The sequence below is a fragment of the Cydia fagiglandana genome, chromosome 19 (genome assembly GCF_963556715.1).
Source record: "Cydia fagiglandana chromosome 19, ilCydFagi1.1, whole genome shotgun sequence".
In the NCBI taxonomy this organism is placed as follows: domain Eukaryota; kingdom Metazoa; phylum Arthropoda; class Insecta; order Lepidoptera; family Tortricidae; genus Cydia; species Cydia fagiglandana.
In genome coordinates, this window is record NC_085950.1 from 1,360,283 (window position 1) to 1,384,636 (window position 24,354).

The 24,354-nt window shown below is 38.1% G+C and overlaps 3 protein-coding genes across 3 annotated transcripts in view; 1 reads left to right on the plus strand and 2 right to left on the minus strand.

Annotated features, from left to right (window-relative positions):
• Positions 1 to 24,354, minus strand: part of LOC134673871 (oocyte zinc finger protein XlCOF6-like) — a 233,302-nt gene that overhangs the window by 136,039 nt on the left and 72,909 nt on the right. The window lies entirely within an intron of this gene.
• Positions 373 to 11,003, minus strand: LOC134674122 (zinc finger protein 260-like). The gene is made up of 2 exons (XM_063532177.1): positions 10,778 to 11,003; positions 373 to 3,668 (listed from the first exon to the last, which is right to left on the minus strand). The coding sequence occupies exons 1-2, from the start codon at positions 11,001 to 11,003 to the stop codon at positions 1,513 to 1,515; spliced, it is 2,382 nt and encodes a 793-aa protein (XP_063388247.1). The 3' UTR covers positions 373 to 1,512.
• Positions 16,034 to 23,436, plus strand: LOC134674123 (zinc finger protein OZF-like). The gene is made up of 2 exons (XM_063532178.1): positions 16,034 to 16,448; positions 21,620 to 23,436. The coding sequence occupies exons 1-2, from the start codon at positions 16,034 to 16,036 to the stop codon at positions 22,861 to 22,863; spliced, it is 1,659 nt and encodes a 552-aa protein (XP_063388248.1). The 3' UTR covers positions 22,864 to 23,436.

Sequence of the window (24,354 nt, forward strand, 5' to 3'; positions counted from 1 at the left end):
TGATTCTGAGTCGAACTAACCTAAAGTTGTTGGTGGTTCGAAAAAAAATGAACTATTTTTCCTGAAAATCTCTATTATTACAAGTTTACAACAGGTACGCAGAATACGCCCCGTAAACTGTAACGTATTGCTTCAATTTTATTACAGTATTTCATTAATTTAAAGAATGGATCGAAAAAAAACAGTAACAAAGTATACTCATTATAAGAATAAAAAAAATACTCATGAATTTTGACCCTATGGAAGAAAATTAAAATTTTATTTGGTGCACGGTGAGCCGCCGGGGCCCCCTAGCCGGGCCGGGGCCCCCTAGCCGAGGCGGGGCCCCTAGGCAGTTGCCTACTTTGACTTAGGGTTAATCCGGCCCTGCTCATAAGTGTGTATTCTTTGATGTATATTTTCTCCCTTTACTCGCAAAGACTACATTTGTACCGCTTCTCTCTAGAATGTTTCTTTAGAGACACTTTTAGTGGCACATGCCACATTTAGGGAGTCCAATCCTGCATGAGGAATTCGATCTCGGTATTCAGCGGGATTCTAGTTCTCAGTCCCGCTGGATCCCGGTAGTTACTTCCCATCCCAGCAAGTTAGTAATGGTTTTATCGGTATTTAATTTCAAGGTTTATTAAAGCAAATATTAAACAAAATTTATAATTTTTATAAAACTTCTATTTAAGTTCTTAAAAATTACAAAACTATTAGTAGTATAAAATACGTCCCATAGTTTTATTATTGCTTTACACAACTCGCATTTAGCACTCTACGCTAGCCAAATTAGATAAAAGCGTTTTGAGGAATTAATTCCCAGCAAGCTGGCAATCATTTTAATACCTCCATTTGGTCCTAGATCCTTGTACATCGTGTGGTTTTGTCAATCCAAGGTAAAGTGTATCTCCCAAGGCTCCCAAAATGTATCCACACCTCCTGGAATGGAGCAAACTCGAATTACACTAATTTAGTACCAAATGAAGGTATTAAGACGATTTCCAGCTTGTTGGGAATTAATTCCAGGAAACAATCTAATTTGACTGGCCTACTTTGCGAATCTTCCAAAAATACTTCCACGCATATTTATATTCCAAGATTTCCAAGTACCTTCCCAGTCGGTACTAGGAAACTTTTTATACACCGTCTCCGACATAATTTACAATGTTTACAAGCAAAAATACTTCTCTTCATATAAATAAATGTTTAGGTACTTTTGAAAACTCAATCAAAACGTTGCTCAATGCACAAATTGTTGCGTAACGTTGTAATCACAAGTTCAAACTATAGGAAAAATAACAGACAAGTTCGGGCGAATTTCTCTTCCGTGGCCTTAATTCCCTAATCCACAGACGCACCTCGGCTCCGAACAGAAATCTCGCCAGTTAGTGCGCGCCCGCGCCGTTGTTACTTGTAGTAACAACGAACACGCAAAAACTATGTATCCCGCTTAATTTACGAGCGGGATTAATCCCACAAATTGCATATATATGCATATATTGCGTTTTGCATTCCCTAGTCACATTGTTATGCCATAGTATGCACCGTCTGATGCCTTATTAACTGTGATTTCAAACTGCATTTGTAGTCACAATCGCTACATTTCAATGGCGTCTCACCAGTATGTGTCCTTTCATGCCTTCGTAAGGATGAACTATTACTGCACTTGTAGTCGCAATGACTACATGCGTACGGCTTCTCTCCGGTGTGTATTCTTTGGTGAACTACAAGGCTTTTTTTATGACTGCATTTGTAATCACAGTGGCTACAGTGAAATGGCTTATCGCCAGTATGTGTTCTTTCGTGTTCTCGTAAGGTTGACCTTTGACTGCATTTGTAATCGCAATGACTACATGTGTACGGCTTCTCTCCAGTGTGAATCCTCTGGTGTGTTAACAAAGTTCCTTTTTGCTTGCAGCTGTATTCGCAATCGTTACACTTAAATGGCTTCGCCCCAGTATGTATCATCAGGTGTGTTTGTATGTATGATCTCTGAATGCATTTGTATTCACAGTGGCTACACTGAAATGGCTTCGCCTCAGTATGTATCATTAGGTGTTGTTGTAAGTTTGATTTCTGACTGAATTTGTAATCACAGTGGCTACACTGAAATGGCTTCGCCCCAGTATGTATCCTCAGGTGTCGTTGTAAGTTTGACTTCTGACTGCATTTGTAATTACAGTAGCTACACTGAAAAGGCTTTGCCCCAGTATGTGTCCTTTCATGACTCCGTAAGGTTGAAATGTCTCTGCACCTGTAGTCACAATTACTACACTTGTAAGGCTTTTCTCCATTGTGTATCCTCTGGTGTCTTCGCAATTTTGATTTCTGTGCGCATTTGTAATCGCAGTGACTACATTGAAATGGCTTCGCCCCAGTATGTTTCATCAGGTGTTGTTGTAGGTGTGACTTCTGACTGCATTTGTAATCACAGTGGCTACACTGAAATGGCTTCGCCCCAGTATGTCTCATTAGGTGTTCTAGTAAGTGTGACTTCCGACTGCATTTGTAATCACAGTGGCTACAGTGAAATGGCTTTGCTCCAGTATGTGTCATCAGGTGTTTTTGTAATTCTGACTTCCAACTGCATTTGTAATCACAGTGACTACACTGAAATGGCTTCACCTCAGTACGTTTCAGTAGGTGTCTTTGTAAGTCTGACTTCCGACTGCATTTGTAATCACAGTGGCTACACTGAAATGGCTTCACCCCAGTATGTCTCATCAGGTGTTGTTGTAATTGTGACTTCTGTCTGCATTTGTAATCACAGTGGCTACACTGAAATGGATTCGCCCCAGTATGTATCATCAGGTGTTGTTGTAAGTGTGACTTACGACTGAATTTGGAGTCACAGTGGCTACACTGAAATGGCTTCGCCCCAGTATGTATCGTCAGGTGTTGTTGTAATTGTGACTTCTGGCTGCATTTGTAATCACAGTGGCTACAGTGAAATGGCTTTGCTCCAGTATGTGTCATCAGGTGTTGTTGTAATTGTGACTTCCAACTGCATTTGTAATCACAGTGGCTACACTGAAATGGCTTCTCGCCAGTATGATTCAATACATGTATTCGTATGTTTGACCTGTCATTGCATTTGTAGTCGCAATGACTACATTTGTAAGGCTGTTTTCCAGTGAGTAATCTCTGGCCCCTTCGGTTGTGCGTCTTCTGGTGACGTCGCAGGTTTGATTCAACACTGCATTTAAAATCACAGTCGCTACACTTAAAAGGTTTTCCAGCAATGTGCGTTGTCTGCTGTTTATTTAAATTACTTTTACATGAACTTGTGTAACTACAGTGATTTGAATTAAAATTATTATCTAAAGAGTGACTCTTTAAATGAGTCTCCAAACTTTTCTTAGAACTTGTTGTATACTCGCATTCAGCACACATGAAATTTGTAATACCGTGTTCGCTTTTCTCGTGTTCTTTTACAAGCAATTCAGTGCGAAACGTAGAACTACAAAAATCACAAGCAAATGGTTTCTGTCCGGTCAATGAATGGGTGTGTTGAACGTGTTCTCGTAAAACAGACTTGTTCATGAAATGCTTGCCACAGTGTTCGCAGTAGTATGGTTTGCCTCCACTGTGAACAGTCGCGTCGTCGCGGAGGCGCTCGAGCACCACGGAACAAGCCATCGCGAGCTGTTCCCTGGCGAGGGCGGCGCTGCTGGCCGAACACACTGGAACACAAATTAAAAGAGTGACAACAAGACAGATCGATTGAAGTAAGTCACGTGTGGTCTGTAGAGTGCCACAAAGGAACATATGCAGAGGAAACGAACGAGGGCTGGGCGGTCACATCCTAAATATAAATCAAAATAATTATTATTCAAATATACGCATGTCACATATAGTTATAATTTCAAAAACCCTTTTACTCGATTTATCGGGTTTAACCACTCACCCCACGCGAAAAATTATCATAAAATTCAAAAATGTTTATAAAACAACACTTCCACGAGCTGTTTATCAAGTTCAAGCAAAGGACCTGGCTAGCCAGCGCCGAGTGTAATATCCCACCAAAAACATAAATGTAAAAAAGGAGAGCCAAGTTCAATACAAAAATTAGGCTTGGCTGTGGGGCTCTCCGCAAAAAGAATGGAGATCTAAATGAGTGCCACTGCCAAGTTCTATGCAAAATCCAAATATGTATTTATAGGAACAAAATAACATTATAAACAAGTATTAAACTCTATTTCTTTGCTTTATTGGATACCTATAACAATTGCTGTTATTTAAAAAAATGTGACATCTTAAAGTAAGTTAGATTTGACTTGGCCAGTTTTCATTATATCAATCATTTTATTTATATTGTAATTCTGATAAAACCTGGCCAAGCCAAATCTAACCTACTTTAAGATCTCACATTTTTTTAAATAACAGCAATTGTTATAGGTATCCAATAAAGCAAAGAAATAGAGTTTAATACTTGTTTATAATGTTATTTTGTTCCTATAAATACATATTTGGATTTTGCATAGAACTTGGCAGTGGCACTCATTTAGATCTCCATTCTTTTTGCGGCGAGCCCCACAGCCAAGCCTAATTTTTGTATTGAACTTGGCTCTCCTTTTTTACATTTATGTTTTTGGTGGGATATCAATACTTTTTGTAAAGAAAACTAGGCAGGTATTGAGATTTAATGTTTTTTCTTGTGTTTCCGCTGTATGGTTTTTACTTCTGTTCTTTGTATAATTATGTGGTGCCGCGCGCCGCCGACGACACACCGTTGGCCGGTTGTTTAGAGCGTGTGACAAGTTTTTTGTATGGGGACACCACTTATTTTTTGACTAAACTTTATTTTAATATAGCAAATATAATAATACATATATTGGGGTAGTTTCAAATATCTGCTTGTAACGGTTCCAACGCTACAATAAAAAAATATTTTTTTGTATGGGGACCCCCCCCCCCTATTTTTTAACTTTTTTTTATTTTTAGATTTTTTCCTACGCTTACACACAATAACCGAGCTGGATTCCAAATTTCATCCTTCTAGGTCATCTGGAAGTAGGTTAGGTTTAGGTACTTATATGTCAGTCCCAATAAAAAATGGTTTTTTTGTATGGGGACCCCCCCTATTTTCAAACTTTATTTTATTTTTAGATTTTTTCCTACGGTTACACACAATAACCGAGCTGGATTCCAAATTTCATCCTTCTAGGTCATCTGGAAGTAGGTTAGGTTTAGGTACTTATATGTCAGTCCCAATAAAAAGTGGTTTTTTTGTATGGGGACCCCCCCTATTTTTTAACTTTATTTTATTTTTAGATTTTTTCCTACGGTTACACACAATAACCAAGCTGGATTCCAAATTTCATCCTTCTAGGTCATCTGGAAGTAGGTTAGGTTTAGGTACTATAAGTCATAAGTCAGTCTTAAAATTTACGACTTTTTGACCTTCATACCTTTATAACCGTTTGAGCTAGCTTCATGAAATTTGGGCTTCTAGATATCCTTATGGATATAAATAAACACACGTAGTTTTATGTGTTTACGTCAAAGATGTTTTGAGTTATAGAAGGGTCAAAAGTGGCACCAAGTGGTTCGTGTAATATTACACTCGGCGCTGGCTAGCCAGTTCCTTTGCTTGAACTTGGCTTGACACGCTGCCGCGTGTCTAGATTACACGAACCACTTGGTGCCACTTTTGACCCTTTTATAACTCAAAACATCTTTAACGTAAACACATAAAATTACATGTGTTTAATTATCAGGCCAAGTCAAATCTAACCTACTTTAAGATCTCGCATTTTTTTGAATAACAGCAATTGTTATAGGTATCAAATAAAGCAAAGAAATAGAGTTTAATACTTGTTTATAATGTTATTTTGTTCCTATAAATACATATTTGGATTTTGCATAGAACTTGGCACTCATATAAATCTCCATTCTTTTTGCGGCGAAGCCCACAGCCAAGCATAGTTTTTTGTATTGAACTTGGCTCTCCTTTTTTACATTTATGTTTTTGGTGAGATTATTCATTACAAGGTAATTACTTAATCTAGTGTACATTTGCACCCTCGAGACAGTAATAACAATAAATTAATACAGTTTAGTGAGCTTTAGGCGCTTATTATAAACTTATTAACAAATCCGTTTTTAAGCTCCATCTGTCTGTCTGAGGCTTTCCTCCGTGATCCTTAGAACTAGAAAGCTAAAATTTGGCATGGATATATAAAACAACAAATCCTCCAAAGTCTTACAAAAAAGTCCCATCTTGGCCAGGATTCCTTTGACCCCGTAATGGCCAGTAAACACAGTTGTCTTTTGCTAAGTTTCCAAAGCTTTTTGCTCCAGCCGGAGTCTACTCCTTGCATAAAGTGCTATGCATGCTTTAGACCCGTCAGACTGTCCCATTCTTCCTGATGTTTTTGGTCTTGGTATGGTCTTTAATAGCCGTTATGATGGTTCCCTGTGAGAGCCCGACGAATGGTTCCAGACCTATAAGGTTACTGACAGATGCGGCTCTGGCAAGTTCATCTGCCTGCATCTGCATTTTCATTGCCTATGAATATCTCGTGCCCGGGGATCCATACCAGTTGCACTCTGTTTTGCCTTCCGAGCTGGTTCAGAGCTCGGACGCCATTATATACCAGTCTAGACTCCACTCTGGGCGCTTCAAGCGCTTTGAGTGCAGCCTGACTGTCGCTGTGTATATAGATATTCTTCCCTTGGGTTTGTCTATATTCTCATGCACACAGGCAATTATAGCGATTGTCTCGGCTTGGAAGACAGTGACGACACCCCACACTAGATGGTTCCTTCAACCATACAGTGTGGGTTATCGTTCGATAGGTCTTTCAAAACGAATAGGGGTCTTCAACAAACATTTTTTGATAAACTGCGAAAGAAAAAAAAAGTTGTGCCCCCCCCCCTCTAACTTTTGAACCATGGGTCCAAAAATTATAAAAAAAAATCGTAGACATAGAGCTTAAAAAAGACATTAAATGAAAACTATAGCGAAGCTAAAGATATTAGCCGTTTGTGAGTTATCGCCCTTTTAAAATTTCCTAAAATATGTATTTTTTCATAAATATTGCAATTTAAGTGCAAAGTCTCCGATTAAAAGTTCTAAGGGAAAAATGATCCGTACCTCAAAATGAAAAAACGGAACCCTTATAGGTTCATTATTAAATTGCACTTAAGGGGACTTAATCGCGTATTAAGTTTAAAGATAAACAAGAGCAAGTGCGGGTAGTTCGCGCGGCTAGAAGATGTTGATGTCAACTTGAGCCAGTCTTCTCCGAGACCACGGGGACAACGCCGTCCTCGAAACGTCGTAGGTAAATCTTAAAACTTTTACGATTAAGTCCCGTTGTGCAGTTTAATAATGTTTAATAATCGTGAAAGTTTAAATCAGTCCTTATAAAATCACTCGTGCGTCTGTCTGTCCGTCGGTCACAGCCCATTTTCTCCAAAAGTACTGGACCAATTAAGTTTAAATTTGGTACACATATGTAAATTTGTAACCCAAAGACGGACATCTTACGTAAACAAATGAATTTTAAACATGGAGGCCACCTTTGGGGTGTAAATGAGAAAATTAAAAAAAAATGTTTTTTAAACTATATTGTGTTACATATCAAATGCAAGAACTCATTTTGAGAATCTCATATATATTTTTTTTGTAATTTTAAAATAAATAGTTCAGAAGTTGTTTAAGAAAATAGCCAAAAATGACAATTCCATCCCTTTATCTCGGAAACTACTGGGTCTAAAATTTTGAAAAAATATACAAAATAGTTCTTTACCTATAGATCACAGGAAGACCTTTTAGAAATATGCAGTCAAGCGTGAGTCGGACTAATTACTTCGTTTTTGATCCGACCCATACAGGTTTTTAAAGGCAATTCACTCGCGTTTCACATATAAAAATACATTTTTAAATGTTGGGTAATGTACGGAACCCTTCGAACGCGAGTCCGACTCGCACTTGGCCAGTTTTTATACTTAGGTATATTAATTACTTATTCTGAAAATTTGCCTTGTCTTTTGGGTTTCCTCGTATTCTATATGAAAAGTAGATTTTATAACCCCGGTGAAAGGCACAAAGAATCATATCAGCCCTTTGTTAACAATAATCTATACTATTCTATACTAATAGCACCAGTTTAGCATATTGTGACGGAATGGTAACTACGGAACCCTACACTGAGCATGGCGCGACATGCTCTTGGCCGGTTTGATAACATTGACATGGATAATATCATTACTTTCACTAATGCTTATAAGTAAACAACAGCATAACACCTAAAACATTGAACCTAAGCTAAAAAAACTACAGTGCGTGAGATCTTAGAAGAACCTTCGTAATTTAGAAAAAGACTTCGGTTATCGGCGGTAACGTACGAAGGTGATACTGCTGTTCTGCTTTCTTAATAGCTGATAAAACTTTTTGAAGTTATCGCAAAAAGTTAAGTGGACAATTAGCATCAACATAAAATAAACCCTAATCTAAAGGCACTTAAATTAAATTTCGCTAGATAACTATATTGCGATTAGACTTATTGTCATAATTTAAATAAAATGGAATCAGAATTTGAATTTCGACCGGAGGTAAATTTGGAAACAGAATGTCATCTCACCATGTATCGCTTCTGGAAGAAATTATATAGAGCTGAGAATACCTATCGCATATTGGATTTTCTTCGATCATACAATCAGACGTGGCACGCACACGCATTAAAAGACGTGCTTGGAGTGTCGATGGACGAATGAGTAGAGGGGCGTGCACCCAGAAGATGGACAGATGTGGTTTATTACCAGGACTTCACTCCAGGCAACTATACAAATGGCTGAAGATCGAACAGCCTGGAGAGCAGTGACAGAAAGTATAATATAAAAGTAAAACTTCAAGATTAGAAAATTGCGTTAATATTACCATTTTTAATGCTATGGTGTGAGCCTATCATCATCACTATCGGAGTCATGTGTATCAATTATAAATTGGTCACTGTAGTTATCAATTCTATTTTCGTATTTACGGAAATTTTCCTCACATTTAACTGCGTGCTGACAAACTTTTCGCCAGTCTTCCGGACCGATCATATTAACCTTTTCTTGGAGAAGATTCCTGATGCTTGTCATGTTCATATCAACATTACGCTGGGCTACATATTGTTTTATTTGAGCCCATATATTTTCGATAGGGTTAAAATCTGGGTGATACGGAGGTAACCGCAGAACAGAATGACCATGTTCAGCCATTATTTTATCTATTGAATATTGAATATGTTCTTATCTGGTTTGTGTTTTGAGATAATTTCGTAAATATCGGGTTTGTTTAGTCGGGTGTTTACTGGAATGTTGCGAGTTTTCAACCAATCTATCATATCTTGTTTCCGGGTATTAGAATTTGGCATCTTTTCGGTATGTTTGTTGTGATATGGGGCAATATCAACTACTAGCACGGAGTTTTGCGGCAAATTTGGAATGAGCTGATTTTTAAGCCATTTCTCGTAGTTTTCGCTGTTCATCTCCTTATGATAATCTCCCGTTGTGTCCGTAGATTTGTACATAAGCAACGCACCAGGTATAAAACCATTTTCACTGCCGGCATGAGCTATAATAAGACGTTGCCCTTTGGAAATTGGTTTTTTAATCCCTGCGTTGCTAGAGTCTGACCAGCCTTTGCCATTAACGTGCGAGGTGTGTATGTACGATTCATCCATATACACTATTTCTTTTCCTTCTTCTCTACATTTTTTTATTTTAGATAAAAATTGTGTCCTTTTAAGTCGCACATCATGTTTTTCCATTAAAGTTTTTCGGTTATCTTTGGTTTTGCAATACCGAAATCCCAATTTTTGTAATATTTTTCGTAGCGTGAACGTAGAACCCTTGAAATTTATCGCTTCTATTAATTTCAATCGCAAATTTTTCAAATTAGGGAGTTCTTTGAATCTATAATGAAAGTCATATACCATTCTCCTGATTACGTCGTAATCAAAACTATCTAAATTTAATAAATAATCTTTTTTCGGTCTCTTTCTCTGTGGCGTTTCAAAAGGCATAGATGGAGATTTTTGGTTGGCTTCGTTTAAAATTCTTTTTAAAGTACTTTTGGAAATGCCTGCTGCTTCTATCACCCGGTCTTGAAGTTTATTAAAATATTTACAATTATCGCTCTTCTTAAAAGTTGCCGCTTCCTTCGCAAAATATTTATATACATTATATACAATTTCCCGGGATTGACTATTTACAGATATACCCTTTTTGAAACGTGTCTCCATTAAAATCAATTTTTTTTAATATCTAATGAATTAATAACGAATATATTATGGTGGTATTAACTGCTCTATATAGTTCAAGACGAGAAAAACGACTGCACTCTTTGGGTGTTGGACTGCCACTAATTCGTCAACCAAAGTAATTGAAACTGTCATTTTCTATTACACGATTACGTCCGATTATAGCCGAGACCCGAAGGTTCTTCTAAGATCTCACGGACTGTAGTTGTGTTATAATATAAAGTAAACAAAAAGCCACAACTAATGTGCACGATTTTTTAAATTATTAACTGTGCATGTCTTTAAACAGTCCTCGAAATAGATCAAAAGAACTTAAGTTGTATGTGAGTAAATTTTAAACAGTCGTCAGTTTACAATCCTACTAGTAAAATTATAAACAGATGGTAGGAAGTTTACAAACTAACCTAACCTATGTTAGATTGTAAACTAACAGGTGCATAATCTTACCATATTAATATAAAAAGTCAAAAACTCAGCTTCTTGGGCTGCACATGCATGCAAAAATATTATTATTTTTAAATACATAATAAACTGACCTTGTAAAGGGCGCACTTTAGGACGATGCCACTCCTCAGGGCCCAGCACGAGCTCGTCCTTGATCTCATGGTCGGTATACAGTCCGTCCCGTGCGGCCGCCGCGCTCACTCCTCGCAACATGCTGTCCTCAGACTCCCGCTCCTCCTTCACACGCACCTCTCCGGGCTCTGTCTTCACACACACCTCTCCGGGCTCCATCTTCACACACACTGTGTCTAGTGACATGTTGTTGTGTGCTCACAAACTGGTAACAGTAAGAACCTGCAATGCAAGTAGCACACTCAGATTAAATAAATAAATAAATATTATAGGACATTTTTACACAAATTGACTAAGCCCCACGGTAAGCTCAAGAAGGCTTGTGTTGTGGGTACTCAGACAACGATATATATAATATATAAATACTTAAATACATAGAAAACAACCATGACTCGGGAACAAATATCTGTATCATAATACAAATAAATGCCCTTACCAGGATTCGAACCCGGAACCATCGGCTTCATAGGCAGGGTCACTACCCACTAGGCCAGACCGGTCGTCAAATTTGTGGAGCCTTACAGCAATCACAGTAGATCAAGAAGCATTGTGCTACTTGTGGTATTTCATTTCCAGCAGAATTTTTGCTAAATTTTATTATATAGGAATAGGAAGTTTCACGTCACTGCTGATTGATGTTGATCAATGTGCCAAGTGTTGGTACAACTGGCCCTAAGACATATCTCAAAACAATTTTTATCAAGCAGCTACCAAGCGGTACTACCATTTTATCCATTAAATTAAATTATATAATATATTTATTTGCTTTTATCCATTAACATACATATTTAAAGATTTATATTAGGTGTATTCGGGTAATTCCGAATGTCGAAAACTGTCGGATAATTCCGAAGAGACTTTTATTATGATGGACTTTTAGGTGACATTCATCTGAATTTCGGAATTATCCGAATTTCGGAATTACCCGAGTAAACCCCGAGTTAATAAAGAGTTGAAAATAAAACAGTAAGGGAAGAAGAAATAAAAAATTAAACTGGAAAAGGCCTTATACCTCTTATGAGGCTTTGGGAGTAACTTTTTTGTAATTAAGATTTATCTTAAGTTAAGTACAAATACTTGATAGACTGTTTACCCAGAAATAAATGGCATTTAATTTTTATTTTATCACCCGAGTAGGACACGTACAAAGTATTTCAGGTGTTCTAACACCAAGAAAAAGTAATCATTAAAATGTAGCTGAATCACACCATGGAAGTGGGTGAGGTACAAAGCTTGCAAATAAAGGTTTTAGCAACTCCAAGAAGGAGTAATCTTTTGATAAATATCCATTATAACATGACAAATAATATACAAGTCACACTAGTTCCACAATGACCTATATAGCCACCTAAACTAAAAGAAAAATACAAAATACCACAGAATTACATGTTGGATAGAGTTGGACGAAATAACGTTAATAAGTATAACTAGACTACACGTAAAAGTAGCTACAATATAATAACTATAACATACGTAAGTAATGAGAGTAACAGCTTTCTCGTTACAGCTTCGAACAGTCAACGAAAGCGGAAGTATATTCCATTACGGGGCAAAAGTACATAATACTTATCGGAAACAACTCGCGCTGGTACAATTATTTCATTTAAAGCGAAATGAAGACGCAATTTTCTCTTTACAAAAACTACTAATCCGGTCTAATCCTAAAACCAACACACAACACACCCAACGCATAATTTTTTTTTTTCCAACGCATAAAATAAAATAACCTCAAAAAATTGACAATGACAATTAACATTAAAGCCCCTCTAGACACGATGATGAAATCGACCGATGAAGAGATGATATGGATGCTGATACGCAATAATGTGTCAACCCACATTAATTTAAAAAAAAAGATGTCAACTCAAAATATTAACCCTTAAAGTTGACATTTTATTGCAAAATGGATGTGGGATGACTCATTTTTGCTAAACACTGCTGACCAAACCAAGTCCGTGCCCGGTACGCCCGTCTGTTACAGTTATAAAGGCGGAACTCCTCCCTTCTCCGCATAGAACGTAGGATCGTATAGAAGTGGTATACGCGTGCCTCCGTGAGGGACAAAACATACGCAAATGCGACACTGTGATTGGTTGAATTCATTTGTTGCCCACCATTATCCATACTAAAAAAAATGTGGGGAACAAATAAAATGTGAGACCGTGACAAGGACAAACAATAATAGCTCTTTCGCTGCTACTCCTACTGAAAGATACTTATACATAAGACTATCCCGTTCTGTCAGTTACCCCCACCACTCATGCCAGATCCAAGTATATCCTAAGCCCCCTCCAGACTATGCGCGTGAATAGCGGGCGAAGCCGCGAACGCGAGTGAGGAGTCGATTTCGCTGTCTGCGAAAATCGACGACACACTCGCGTTCGCGGCTTCGTGCCGCGATTCGCGCAAGAGTGTGGAGGAGGCTTTAGATTCATGCTTCTCCGGCAAACTCATAGACTTAATAATATATAAAGACGGCGTCTCAGCGAGCTGTCACTGTTGCCACTTTTGTTTAGTGTACGATTAACAATGAGGCCCACGTTGCTGTAGCCATGTCGATAAAGTCATATCGATAAACTATCGACATTTCTTGCAATTTTAATTTTACTTCAAAGGCTTAACGATACCTAAAATGACCAAAAACGCTTTTATCCTTTATTGTGGTTATCAGATCACAATTTTATAGTCACGCCCCAGCAGGGAACCAAGGGAGAGTTCAGATATTTAATTAAAATACATAAATACCTCCTAAAATAGGTGTTCCGCAATAATTGAATTATATTATAATATATTCATTATCCATTAGCATTTAGCCCGCTCCACACTTGTGCGCGAATCGCGGCGCGAAGCCGCGAACGCGAGTCTGGAGTCGATTTCGCATATCAGTGAACTAGACTCCACACTCGCGTTCGCGGCTTCGCCCGCGATTCACGCGCATAGTCTGGAGGGCGCTTTTCAATTATGTTTATGTTTAACGAAGATATTGAAGCTTCAATTAATCGCTATTTCGTTCCGCTGTGTAGCGTTTATCGATATAACATGATTAATATCGACTTTTCACATCCCTAAAAGAGCACACATATACGCTTTTACGCACACATACACAGCCTGGGCGCATCAAGAAAGGCAACACTTGATTTGAAGTCCACCTTGTCAACAGTATGGTTGTCCTTTTTTGACAAACGGCATTTTAAAAGAGCGAGGAGAGAGAAATGATACTAGTTGCTGCGTCGTGAAAGAGAACAGAAAACGTTGGGCCCTTGGGCAAACTCAGCATTGCTCCGAGCAATTATTAAAGTGATAACACACTATCGCACCGCGCCGCCACCATGGTGCGTCGCACCCATAAGTGAGAACGAGAAAGAGATATGTTTCTCGCTCTCATTTATGGATGCGACGCACCAAGTTCGCGGTGTGGTGCGATAGTGAGTTAAGGCTTTACAGTTGCTAACACACTATCGCACCGCACCAAGGTCATTGTGGGACGCACCCATAAGTAAAAGGGAGAAAGCGATATCTCTTTCTCCCTCTTACTTATGGGTGCGTCCCACAATGACCTTGGTGCGGTGCGATAGTGTGTTAGCAACTTTAGGATTGACATAACGTCATGTTCATAGATTTATAATATTTAGAGATGACGAGTATCAAAGCGCGTACGATTAACAATTTAACTCATGTAGCCCCCTCCAGACTATGCGCGTGAATCGCGGGCGAAGCCGCGAACGCGAGTGTGTAGTCGATTTCGCTGTCTGCGAAAATCGACGCCACACTCACGTTCGCGGCTTCGCGCACAAGTGTGGAGGAGGCTTGGACGGCTCGTAGTCCGCAACCCCCATACACAATCTACCCAACGGGTCGGACTACAAGGTAGGAGTGTGAATGCGGGGCTTTAGACGTAATGTAAATGGCAAAGCATATCTCTTTATCGGTCGATTTCATCGTCGTGTCTAGAGTGGCTTTAATGTTAATTGTCAATATTTTGAGGTTATTTTATTTTATGTGCTGGTTTTTGGATTAGTCGTTTTTGTAAAGAGAACTGCGTCTTCATTTCGCTTTAAATGAAATAGTTGTACCAGCGCGAGTTGTTTCCGATGAGTATTATGTACTTTTGCCCCGTAATGGAATATACTTCCGCTTTCGTTGACTGTTCGAAGCTGTAACGAGAAAGGTGCTTACTCTCATTACTTACGTATGTTATAGTTATTATATTGTAGCTACTTTTACGTGTAGTCTAGTTATAGTTGTTTACGTTATTTCGTCTAACTCTATCCAACATGTAATTCTGTGGTATTTTGTATTTTTCTTTTAGTTTAGGTGGCTATATAGGTCATTGTGGAACTGGTGTGACTTGTATATTATTTGTTATGTTCTAATGGATATTTATCAAAAGATTACTCCTTCTTGGAGTTGCTAAAACCTTTAATTACAAGCTTCATACCTCACCCACTTCCATGAGACAGATGTGATTCAGCTACATTTTAATGATTACTTTTTCTTGGTGTTAGAACACCTGAAATACTTTGTACGTGTCCTACTCGGGTAATAAAATAAAAATTAAATGCCATTTATTTCTGGTTAAACATACTGTATGAAATATTTGAACTTAATCTAAGATAAATCTTAATTACTAAAAAGTTACTCCCAAACCCTCATAAGAGGTATAAGGCCTTTTCCAGTTTATTTTTTTATTTCTTCTTCCCTTACTGTTTTATTTTCAACTCTTTATTAACTCGGGGTTTACTCGGGTAATTCCGAAATTCAGATGCATGTCACCTAAAATTCCATCATAATAAAAGTCTCTTTTCGGAATTATCCGACAGTTTTCGACATTCGGAATTACCCGAATACACCTAATACAAATCTTTAAATATGTATGTTAATGGATAAAAGCAAATAAATATATTATATAATTTAATTTAATGGATAAAATGGTAGTACCGCTTGTAGACATAGCTGCTTGATAAAAATTGTTTTGAGACATGTCTTAGGGCCAGTTGTACCAACACTTGGCACATTGATCAACATCAATCAGCAGTGACGTGAAACTTCCTAATCCTATATAATAAAATTTAGCAAAAATTCTTCTGGAAATGAAATACCACAAGTAGCACAATGCTTCTTGATTGTGATTGCTGTAAGGCTACAAATCTGATGACATGAGTGTGCTACTTGCATTGCAGGTTCTCACTGTTACCAGCTTGTGAGCACACAACAACATGTCACTAGACACAGTGTGGGTGAAGATGGAGCCCGGAGAGGTGTGTGTGAAGACAGAGCCTGGAGAGGTGTGTGTGAAGACAGAGCCTGGAGAGGTGTGTGTGAAGACAGAGCCTGGAGAGGTGTGTGTGAAGACAGAGCCTGGAGAGGTGTGTGTGAAGACAGAGCCTGGAGAGGTGTGTGTGAAGACAGAGCCTGGAGAGGTGTGTGTGAAGACAGAGCCTGGAGAGGTGTGTGTGAAGACGGAGCCCGGAGAGGTGTGTGTAAAAGAGGAGCAGGAGTGTGAGGACAGCGCCTGGCAAGGACTGAGCACGGAGGCCACGCAGGCCGGATTTTATACCGACCATGAGGTCAAGGACGAGTTCGTGCTGGGCCCCGAGGAGTGGCACCGACCTAAAGTGCTCCCACTAAAAGGTCAGTTTGTCATATATGTGACGTCCCACAGTCAAAGGTACCTTATGGCGGGTATGGAGTTATGCATACCCCAGTAATCTACAATAAATAAGCTATCGATAACATAAAAGATCAACCTCCTAGGTTGCGTAGTTACAGAGATATGATTTTTTGAAAATAATGTAGTGAAATGAGCAACTTTACGATGGAGAAGTTTTAAGTTTAGCCGCCTAAAAAACTATGTTCCTGAAGTAAGTTACATAGTTGACTACAAATAATAATACCTTATATATCTGAGATTAAAAAAATATTGCGACTTGTTCTGTAATGCAAATAGAAACTTTTGATATCGACTGATTTATGTGTATACTAACCAATCTCTTAAAAATAAAGTTTTATTTCATTTTCACGATTGATTGCAATGAGCTCTCAAGATTTAAATTTTATCTATTAGAAAACGACACTGACAGACAGCTTAAGCAAAAAACAATACCGATTTAGAGGTGAAAATGTATTTTCTGACTTTTTCAAATAAAATCACAAAATTGAACATTTTTACTTTTAATGTGACACACAATCAATTTTTCTGAGCACATATGAAAGAAATTCTGTCATTCAAATGAAATAAATCCTAAAACCCCAACTAAATACTATATTTAACCCCTTATGCCACTTTAAACTTACATAACAATAACAGTATTTGCTCCATACATTTACGAAAAGGTACCTTATGGAAATAAATCTAATAATACATCACTACAAAACATCAATCACATTACAGTTTATCTTTTATGTATAGAAAATATTAATTTACATTAAACTGCCACAAATTTAATTAGTTTTTCGTCATAATAATCTTAAAAAAGACTAATAATTTGTATGTAATGAAAAGGTACCTTGTGGTTAAGTTACATGATGAGGCATGATGATGATGGAACAGTTAGGATAAACTAACAATATTTTGGGGTAAAGATGGTATAAATCGTCTATTTCTTATCAATAATATATTTTGGTTGCCATTGAAGATAAGCGGCATTGAGGTTCAATGACCTCAGATATTCCATAAGGTAATGCGTCGGGTATTGGCATTTTTCAGCAAACCAATGGCTGATTTAGTGCATGCGACCAAACCAAATGAAGATTATTCTAGTTAAGAAAGACTTGACGAGAGTAACTTTGGTATAATAGCAGGCTACTTGGATTTGTGATGTCGGTCGATGTACGGTTATAATATTTGCTAGGCGCCCCAACCAGAACTGAAATTATCAAATTAGTTTTGCAGAATGCTAATACAGTTCTCTACCAAACTTCTTTTCCCGTATTGACTAGTTTTTTTGGGAATTTTCAATCTTTTTTCCATAAGGTACCTTTTCTACTAAACTCTGAGACGACATTACTAGGCTTATAAATAACTTATAAGAAAAATAAAAACAGGTAAACAAACGTTACGCATTAAGGTTTCAGATCACACAATAAAAAAAAATTGAGCATTTTTTCACCTCTTTACAAAACATTTCATATCTCCGAAACTAGAAACCCTCATAAGGTACCTTTTCCCGTGGAACGTCACATATAATAGTAATAATAGTTTGCATGTGCAGCCCAAAAAGCTGAGCTATTTACTATTAATATGGTAAGATTGTGCAACCGTTAATATTTTACAATCTTAGGTAGGTTAGGTTAGTTTGTAATCTTCCTACCATCAGTTTATAATATTACTAGCGAGATTGTAAACTGACGACTGTTTAAAATTATACAGTGATGTTTGACCAACTACTACATGTGATTGAACTGACATTTGGAATACAATGCAATATTATTTCTAATTATTTGTGACGTCCCACGGTCAAAGGTACCTTATGGCGGGTATGGAGTTATGCATACCCCAGTAATCTACAATAAATAAGCTATCGATAACACAAAAGATCAACCTCCTAAGTTGCGTAGTTACAGAGATATGATTTTTTGAAAATAATGTAGTGAAATGAGCAACTTTACGATGGAGAAGTTTTAAGTTTAGCCGCCTAAAAAACTATGTTCCTGAAGTAAGTTACATAGTTGACTACAAATAATAATACCTTATATATCTGAGATTAAGAAAATGTTGCGACTTGTTCTGTAATGCAAATAGAAACCTTTGATATCGACTGATTTATGTGTATACTAACCAGTCTCTTGAAAATAAAGTTTTATTTCATTTTCACGATTGATTGCAATGAGCTCTCATGATTTAAATGTTATCTATTAGAAAACGACACTGAGAGACAGTTTAAGCAAAAAACAACACCGATTTAGAGGTGAAAATGTATTTTCTGACTTTTTCATATAAAATCAGAAAATTGAATATTTTTACTTTTAATGTGACACACAATAAATTTTTCTGAGCACATATGAAAGAAATTCTGTCATTCAAATGAAATAAATCCTAAAACCCCAACTAAATACTATATTTAACCCCTTATGCCACTTTAAACTTACATAACAATAACAGTATTTGCTCCATACATTTACGAAAAGGTACCTTATGGAAATAAATCTAATAATACATCACTACAAAACATCAATCACATTGAAGTTTATCTTTTATGAATAGAAAGTATTAATTTACATTAAATGGCCACAAATTTAATTAGTTCTTCGTCATAATAATCTTAAAAAAGACCAATAATTTGTATGTAATGAAAAGGTACCTTGTGGTTAAGTTACATGATGAGGCATGATGATGATGGAACAGTTAGGATAAACTAATAATATTTTGGGGTAAAGATGGTATAAATCGTCTATTTCTTATCAATAATATATTTTGGTTGCCATTGAAGACAAGCGGCATTGAGGTTCAATGACCTCAGATATTCCATAAGGTAATGCGTCGGGTATTGGCATTTTTCAGCAAACCAATGGCTGATTTATAGACATGTGTAAGTAATGCTCGTAATATCACAAATGAGATATCTCTCGAACACGTAATATGCCATTACTCGTCACTCCGAGAAATCAACCATTACTTCAAACATTACGCATCACGCGAGCCGAGCGCCGAGCGCGCGACCGCCAACGACCGGCCGAAGCGCGCGAAATGGATTCAATTCCACTTAGGTTGACGCGCCGATATGAATGGTCAGTTAAAGTCTACTCACAGAGCGCGTAATGTGTAATGCCACTTGTGATAGTGTCATGTTTGTTCGTCATGCCATGATTGCTTTGTTATCTCACTCGCACTCGCTCTCAGCGCTCGGTCGCTCTCGCTCTGCGATGCTTTCGGCTATCTTCGGAATAATACGGATCGGTCCGCTCGGCCGATCGCCGCTGTGCGTTTAAGTAGTCGCAAACTTCACATTTAGTTTACGTATATAATATACGTATATTCTACTTTTAATTCATAATTCTAAAATAATTAAATAATCATCGAAGTTTGCCAGTCCTAAGCCTGGAATTCCATTTTGTTTTAGTAAAGTATGAAGGGAAATCAATTTGAATATCTACCTCCGAATCTTACATACATAATTAGTAATTAATTACATTATTTACAATTTTTAAGAATTAACAAAAAATCTTACGCATAGCGGTGACAAAACGCAACGCGTAATAAATAGATCGATCGCCGATACGGATCCGAGACGCCATAGAATCACTAGAGTGCCGTGGATGCGCTGCGTAATTGAGGAGATAACTGTAATGTGGCCATCTCGCGCGCGCCCGCGCGCTGTTTCACGTTCGGGTCATGTTTCGAGTGATGAGTGATGTGATATCTCAGTGTACCATTACGTGTTCGGAAAAGTGATGTGATATAGCATCACTTTTCGAAGCACTGTTTCGCGCATGTCTACTGATTTATTGCATGCGACCAAACCAAATGAAGATTATTCTAGTAGTAGAAGGACTTGACGAGAGTAACTTTGGTATAATAGCAGGCTACTTGGATTTGTAATGTCTGTCGATGTACGGTTATAATATTTGCTAGGCGCCCCAACCAGAACTGAAATTATCAAATTAGTTTTGCAGAATGCTAATACAGTTCTGTACCAAACTTCATTTCCCGTATCGACTAGTTTTTTTGGGAATTTTCAACCTTTTTTCCATAAGGTACCTTTTTACTAAACTTTGAGACGACATTACTAGGCTTATAACTAACTTATAACAAAAATAAAAACAGGTAAACAAACGTTACGCATTAAGGTTTGAGATCACACAATAAAAAAAAATTGAGCATTTTTTCACCTCTTTACAAAACATTTCGTAACTCCGAAACTAGAAACTCTCATAAGGTACCTTTTCCCGTGGAACGTCACATTTACTCGCATACAACAAAAAACATTAAAGACATGCACAGTTAATAATTTTTAAATTCGGTTTTCTTTATTTAACGCTTATTTCTCATGGCTATATATAGTTTGATTTTGTTGGTAAAATCACCAATTTGGACTGAAAAAAGATACATAAACCTTAATGGTTAATATTAGTATGGCTACACCTTATATAACAAAGTCCCCCCACCGCGTCTGTCTGTTCGTGTGTATGTATGTTCGCTATAAACTCGAAAACTACTGAGCAGATTTTCAGACAGATCACCTACCTATCAATAGAGTGATTCTTGAGGAAGGTTTACTTACCATTTTAGTTGGCGCGATGACCCAAAATGAGTCTTGGCCTCCAACACAAGAGCACGCCACTTGCTCGGTCCAGAGCGGTATCCCGCCAGCTTTCACCGAAGCTGAGGAAAATTTAGGTGTATAATTTGTTGAGGATTTTTGTTACCCGTGCGAAGCCGGGGCGGGTGGCTAGTTGAATAATATGTTACATTACAATATGATCCAAAATTGTATAAGACCTACATACATCATTTTTACATGGATCGTTAGCTTGTTTGTAGATTATGGGAACACCAGTAACTCCATATCGACAAGAAGGTCCCTGTCGGTAGATAATGACACATACGACCAAGATAACTCTGCAGTAATTTTCATAAACAGCTCGAAAGTGTTATTTTATAAACATTTTAGACTTTTATGATATTTTTTCGTTATCTTCCTTTGCATGTTCCTTTGTGGCACTCTACAGACCACACGTGTTGCCTGATTTTATATGACTTACTTCAATTGATTTGTCTTGATGGTCCCTGTGTCACTCTTAACGCGCGTCAATCAGGCGAAATCAAGATGAAGGTTAGTCATTCAATGTAATTTGTGTTCCAGTGTGTTCGGAGGGCAGCGCCGCCCGCGCCAGGGAACAGCACGCGATGGCTTGTCCTGTGGTGCTCGAGCGCCTCCACGGCGATGCGACTGTTCACAGTGGGACCAAACCATACGGCTGCGAACACTGTGGCAAGCATTTCGGAAACAAATATATTTTAAGGAATCACATACAAAACACACACTTGTCGACCGGACAAAAACCATTTGCTTGTGAGTTTCGTAGTTCTACGTTTTGCACCGAATCGCTTGTAACAGAACACGAGGAGAGCGAACACGGTGTTACAAATTTCATGTGTGTTGAATGTGAGTATACAACAAGCTCCAAGAAAAGGTTGGAGACTCATTTGAAGAGTCACTCTTTGGAGAATAATTTCAATTGTAATCACTGTAGTTACACAAGTTCGTGTAAAAGTGATTTACACACACACCAAACAACACACATTGCTGGAAATCCTATGAAGTGTAGCGACTGTGATTTCAAATGCAATGATGAATCAAAACTGCGACGTCACCAGAAGACGCACTACCGTAGCCACCAGAGTATTATTACTAGAAAAACATCTTACAAATGTAGTTATTGCGACTATAAGTGCAGTACTGGTTCTATGTTACGAAGACATGAAAGGACACATACTGGCGAAAAGCCTTTTCAGTGTAGCTACTGTGATTACAAATGCAGTCAGAAGTCAAACTTACAATATCACCTGTCGATACATACTGGGGCGAAGCCATTTCAGTGTAGCCACTGTGATTACAAATGCAGTCGGAAGTCAAACTTACAACATCACCTGTCGATACATACTGGGGCGAAGCCATTTCAGTGTAGCCACTGTGATTACAAATGCAGTTGGAAGTCAAACTTACAACATCACCTGTCGATACATACTGGGGCGAAGCCATTTCAGTGTAGCCACTGTGATTACAAATGCAGTCATAAGTCACACTTACAAAGACACCTGAGGATACATACTGGGAAGAAGCCATTTCAGTGTAGCCACTGTGATTACAAATGCAGTCGGAAGTCACAATTACAACAACACCTGATGATACATACTGGGGTGAAGCTATTTACATGTAGCCACTGTGATTACAAATGCACTAAAAAATCGAATTTGAAAACACACCAGAGGATACACACTCGAGAAAAGCCTTTCATATGTACTCATTGTGATTATAAATTCAGCAATAAATCCAACCTGCGACGTCACCAGATGACGCACGGGACGAATCTTAAAAAGCAATAATAGCGACTACAAGTGCAGCCTGAAACAGCACCTGCGGAGACACCAGATGAGACGCGGAAGAGAACCCTTATTATAGGGATCGTTCGCGGCGGAGGGTATGTCGCCTTTTGTCCTAAATCGGAAAGTTAAACCTGACATTGACACATCGCAATAAGCAGGGGGCTCCTGTGCTGCTCCTACAGTACAAACATAATGTACTTGTACAAACGTAATCACTTAATATTAAATACAGTGCTGAAGTATATTACTGTCGATCCGCTAGTTAGTGCAGTGAGTAAGCGCTGTGAGCGAAGTGGTGAGACATGTGGCTTCCGAGCCGGAGGTCGTGGCCTCAAACTACAAACACCACCGACTTACTCGGGACTTATGTACATATAGGTATTCGAATTAGAATTATTTTATTCTTAAGCACACAAACAAACGAAACATTACATAATATGAAAGAAAACACAGAATAAGATTAAAGTGCCAGGAAATGTCCTCATCTCAGCATGTTGCTGGTGGCTTCCAGCGCTGATCTTCCGATGAAACCATCAAGTGAGAAGAACCACGGATGGTAACAGACAAGAAGAATGACGTAAAATAACGTAACAAGTTAAATAAGAAAAAGTTACACAGCAAGAAGTTACAACATAACAACTAAATTAAAGAATCGTTTGATATTTACCAGTTGCTTTGAAATTGTATTGCAAATTTCGAAGGTCTCGGTGCCCACAGCGGCTTGAGCCTGCTGTGTTGTTAAAAAATATAAGGAGTGACTTTGTATTCCACTATAATTAGTATATTACAAAAATTAATTGATGTGTTCTCGTAATTATCCTCAAATAAAAATAATTATTTTATTTTACGTCTTTTTTAAAACCCTTATTATTTATTTTGAAATACCTATCCAATGACATCCCGCACCATAAGGATAAAGCAAAAAAAAACGATCCCCACTTTACGTAAAGGGGAGGTTTACGTGTAGGGGATATTTATTATTCATTATATTTTACCTCTTTTACGTACCTATGTCGGCATAATTGATTTATAAGTCAATGCCTAATTGCAGCTTCCTGTTAGCACTAACGATCACGGAGCAAAGCCGCGGTCGGACAGACGGGCATGGCGACACTATTAGGGTGCGTAGTTGACTACGGAACCCTCATAGGATCACTCGTGTCTGTTTGCCCCTCTGTTTCAGACAGAGTGCTACCTACGATACTACCGATTAATTTGAAATTCGGTGCGTTAAGTGGGCTGCTCTGAGAATATACATTTTCGACTACTCTTCTCCGAAATTACTATGCCTAAAATTGAAAAATAAATACATACGATATTAGTTCTTTACCTATAAACAACAGAACCGACTTACACCTTTGTTGCCCTGATATGATATGATATGATATGTCCATTGTCCACTCAATATCCTGATGAAGGCTGGGAACACACCGCGGGCTCGCAGCAGCGCACCTGCTCGCCGCGTGTACCTACTGGCCCGCGCTGACTTGA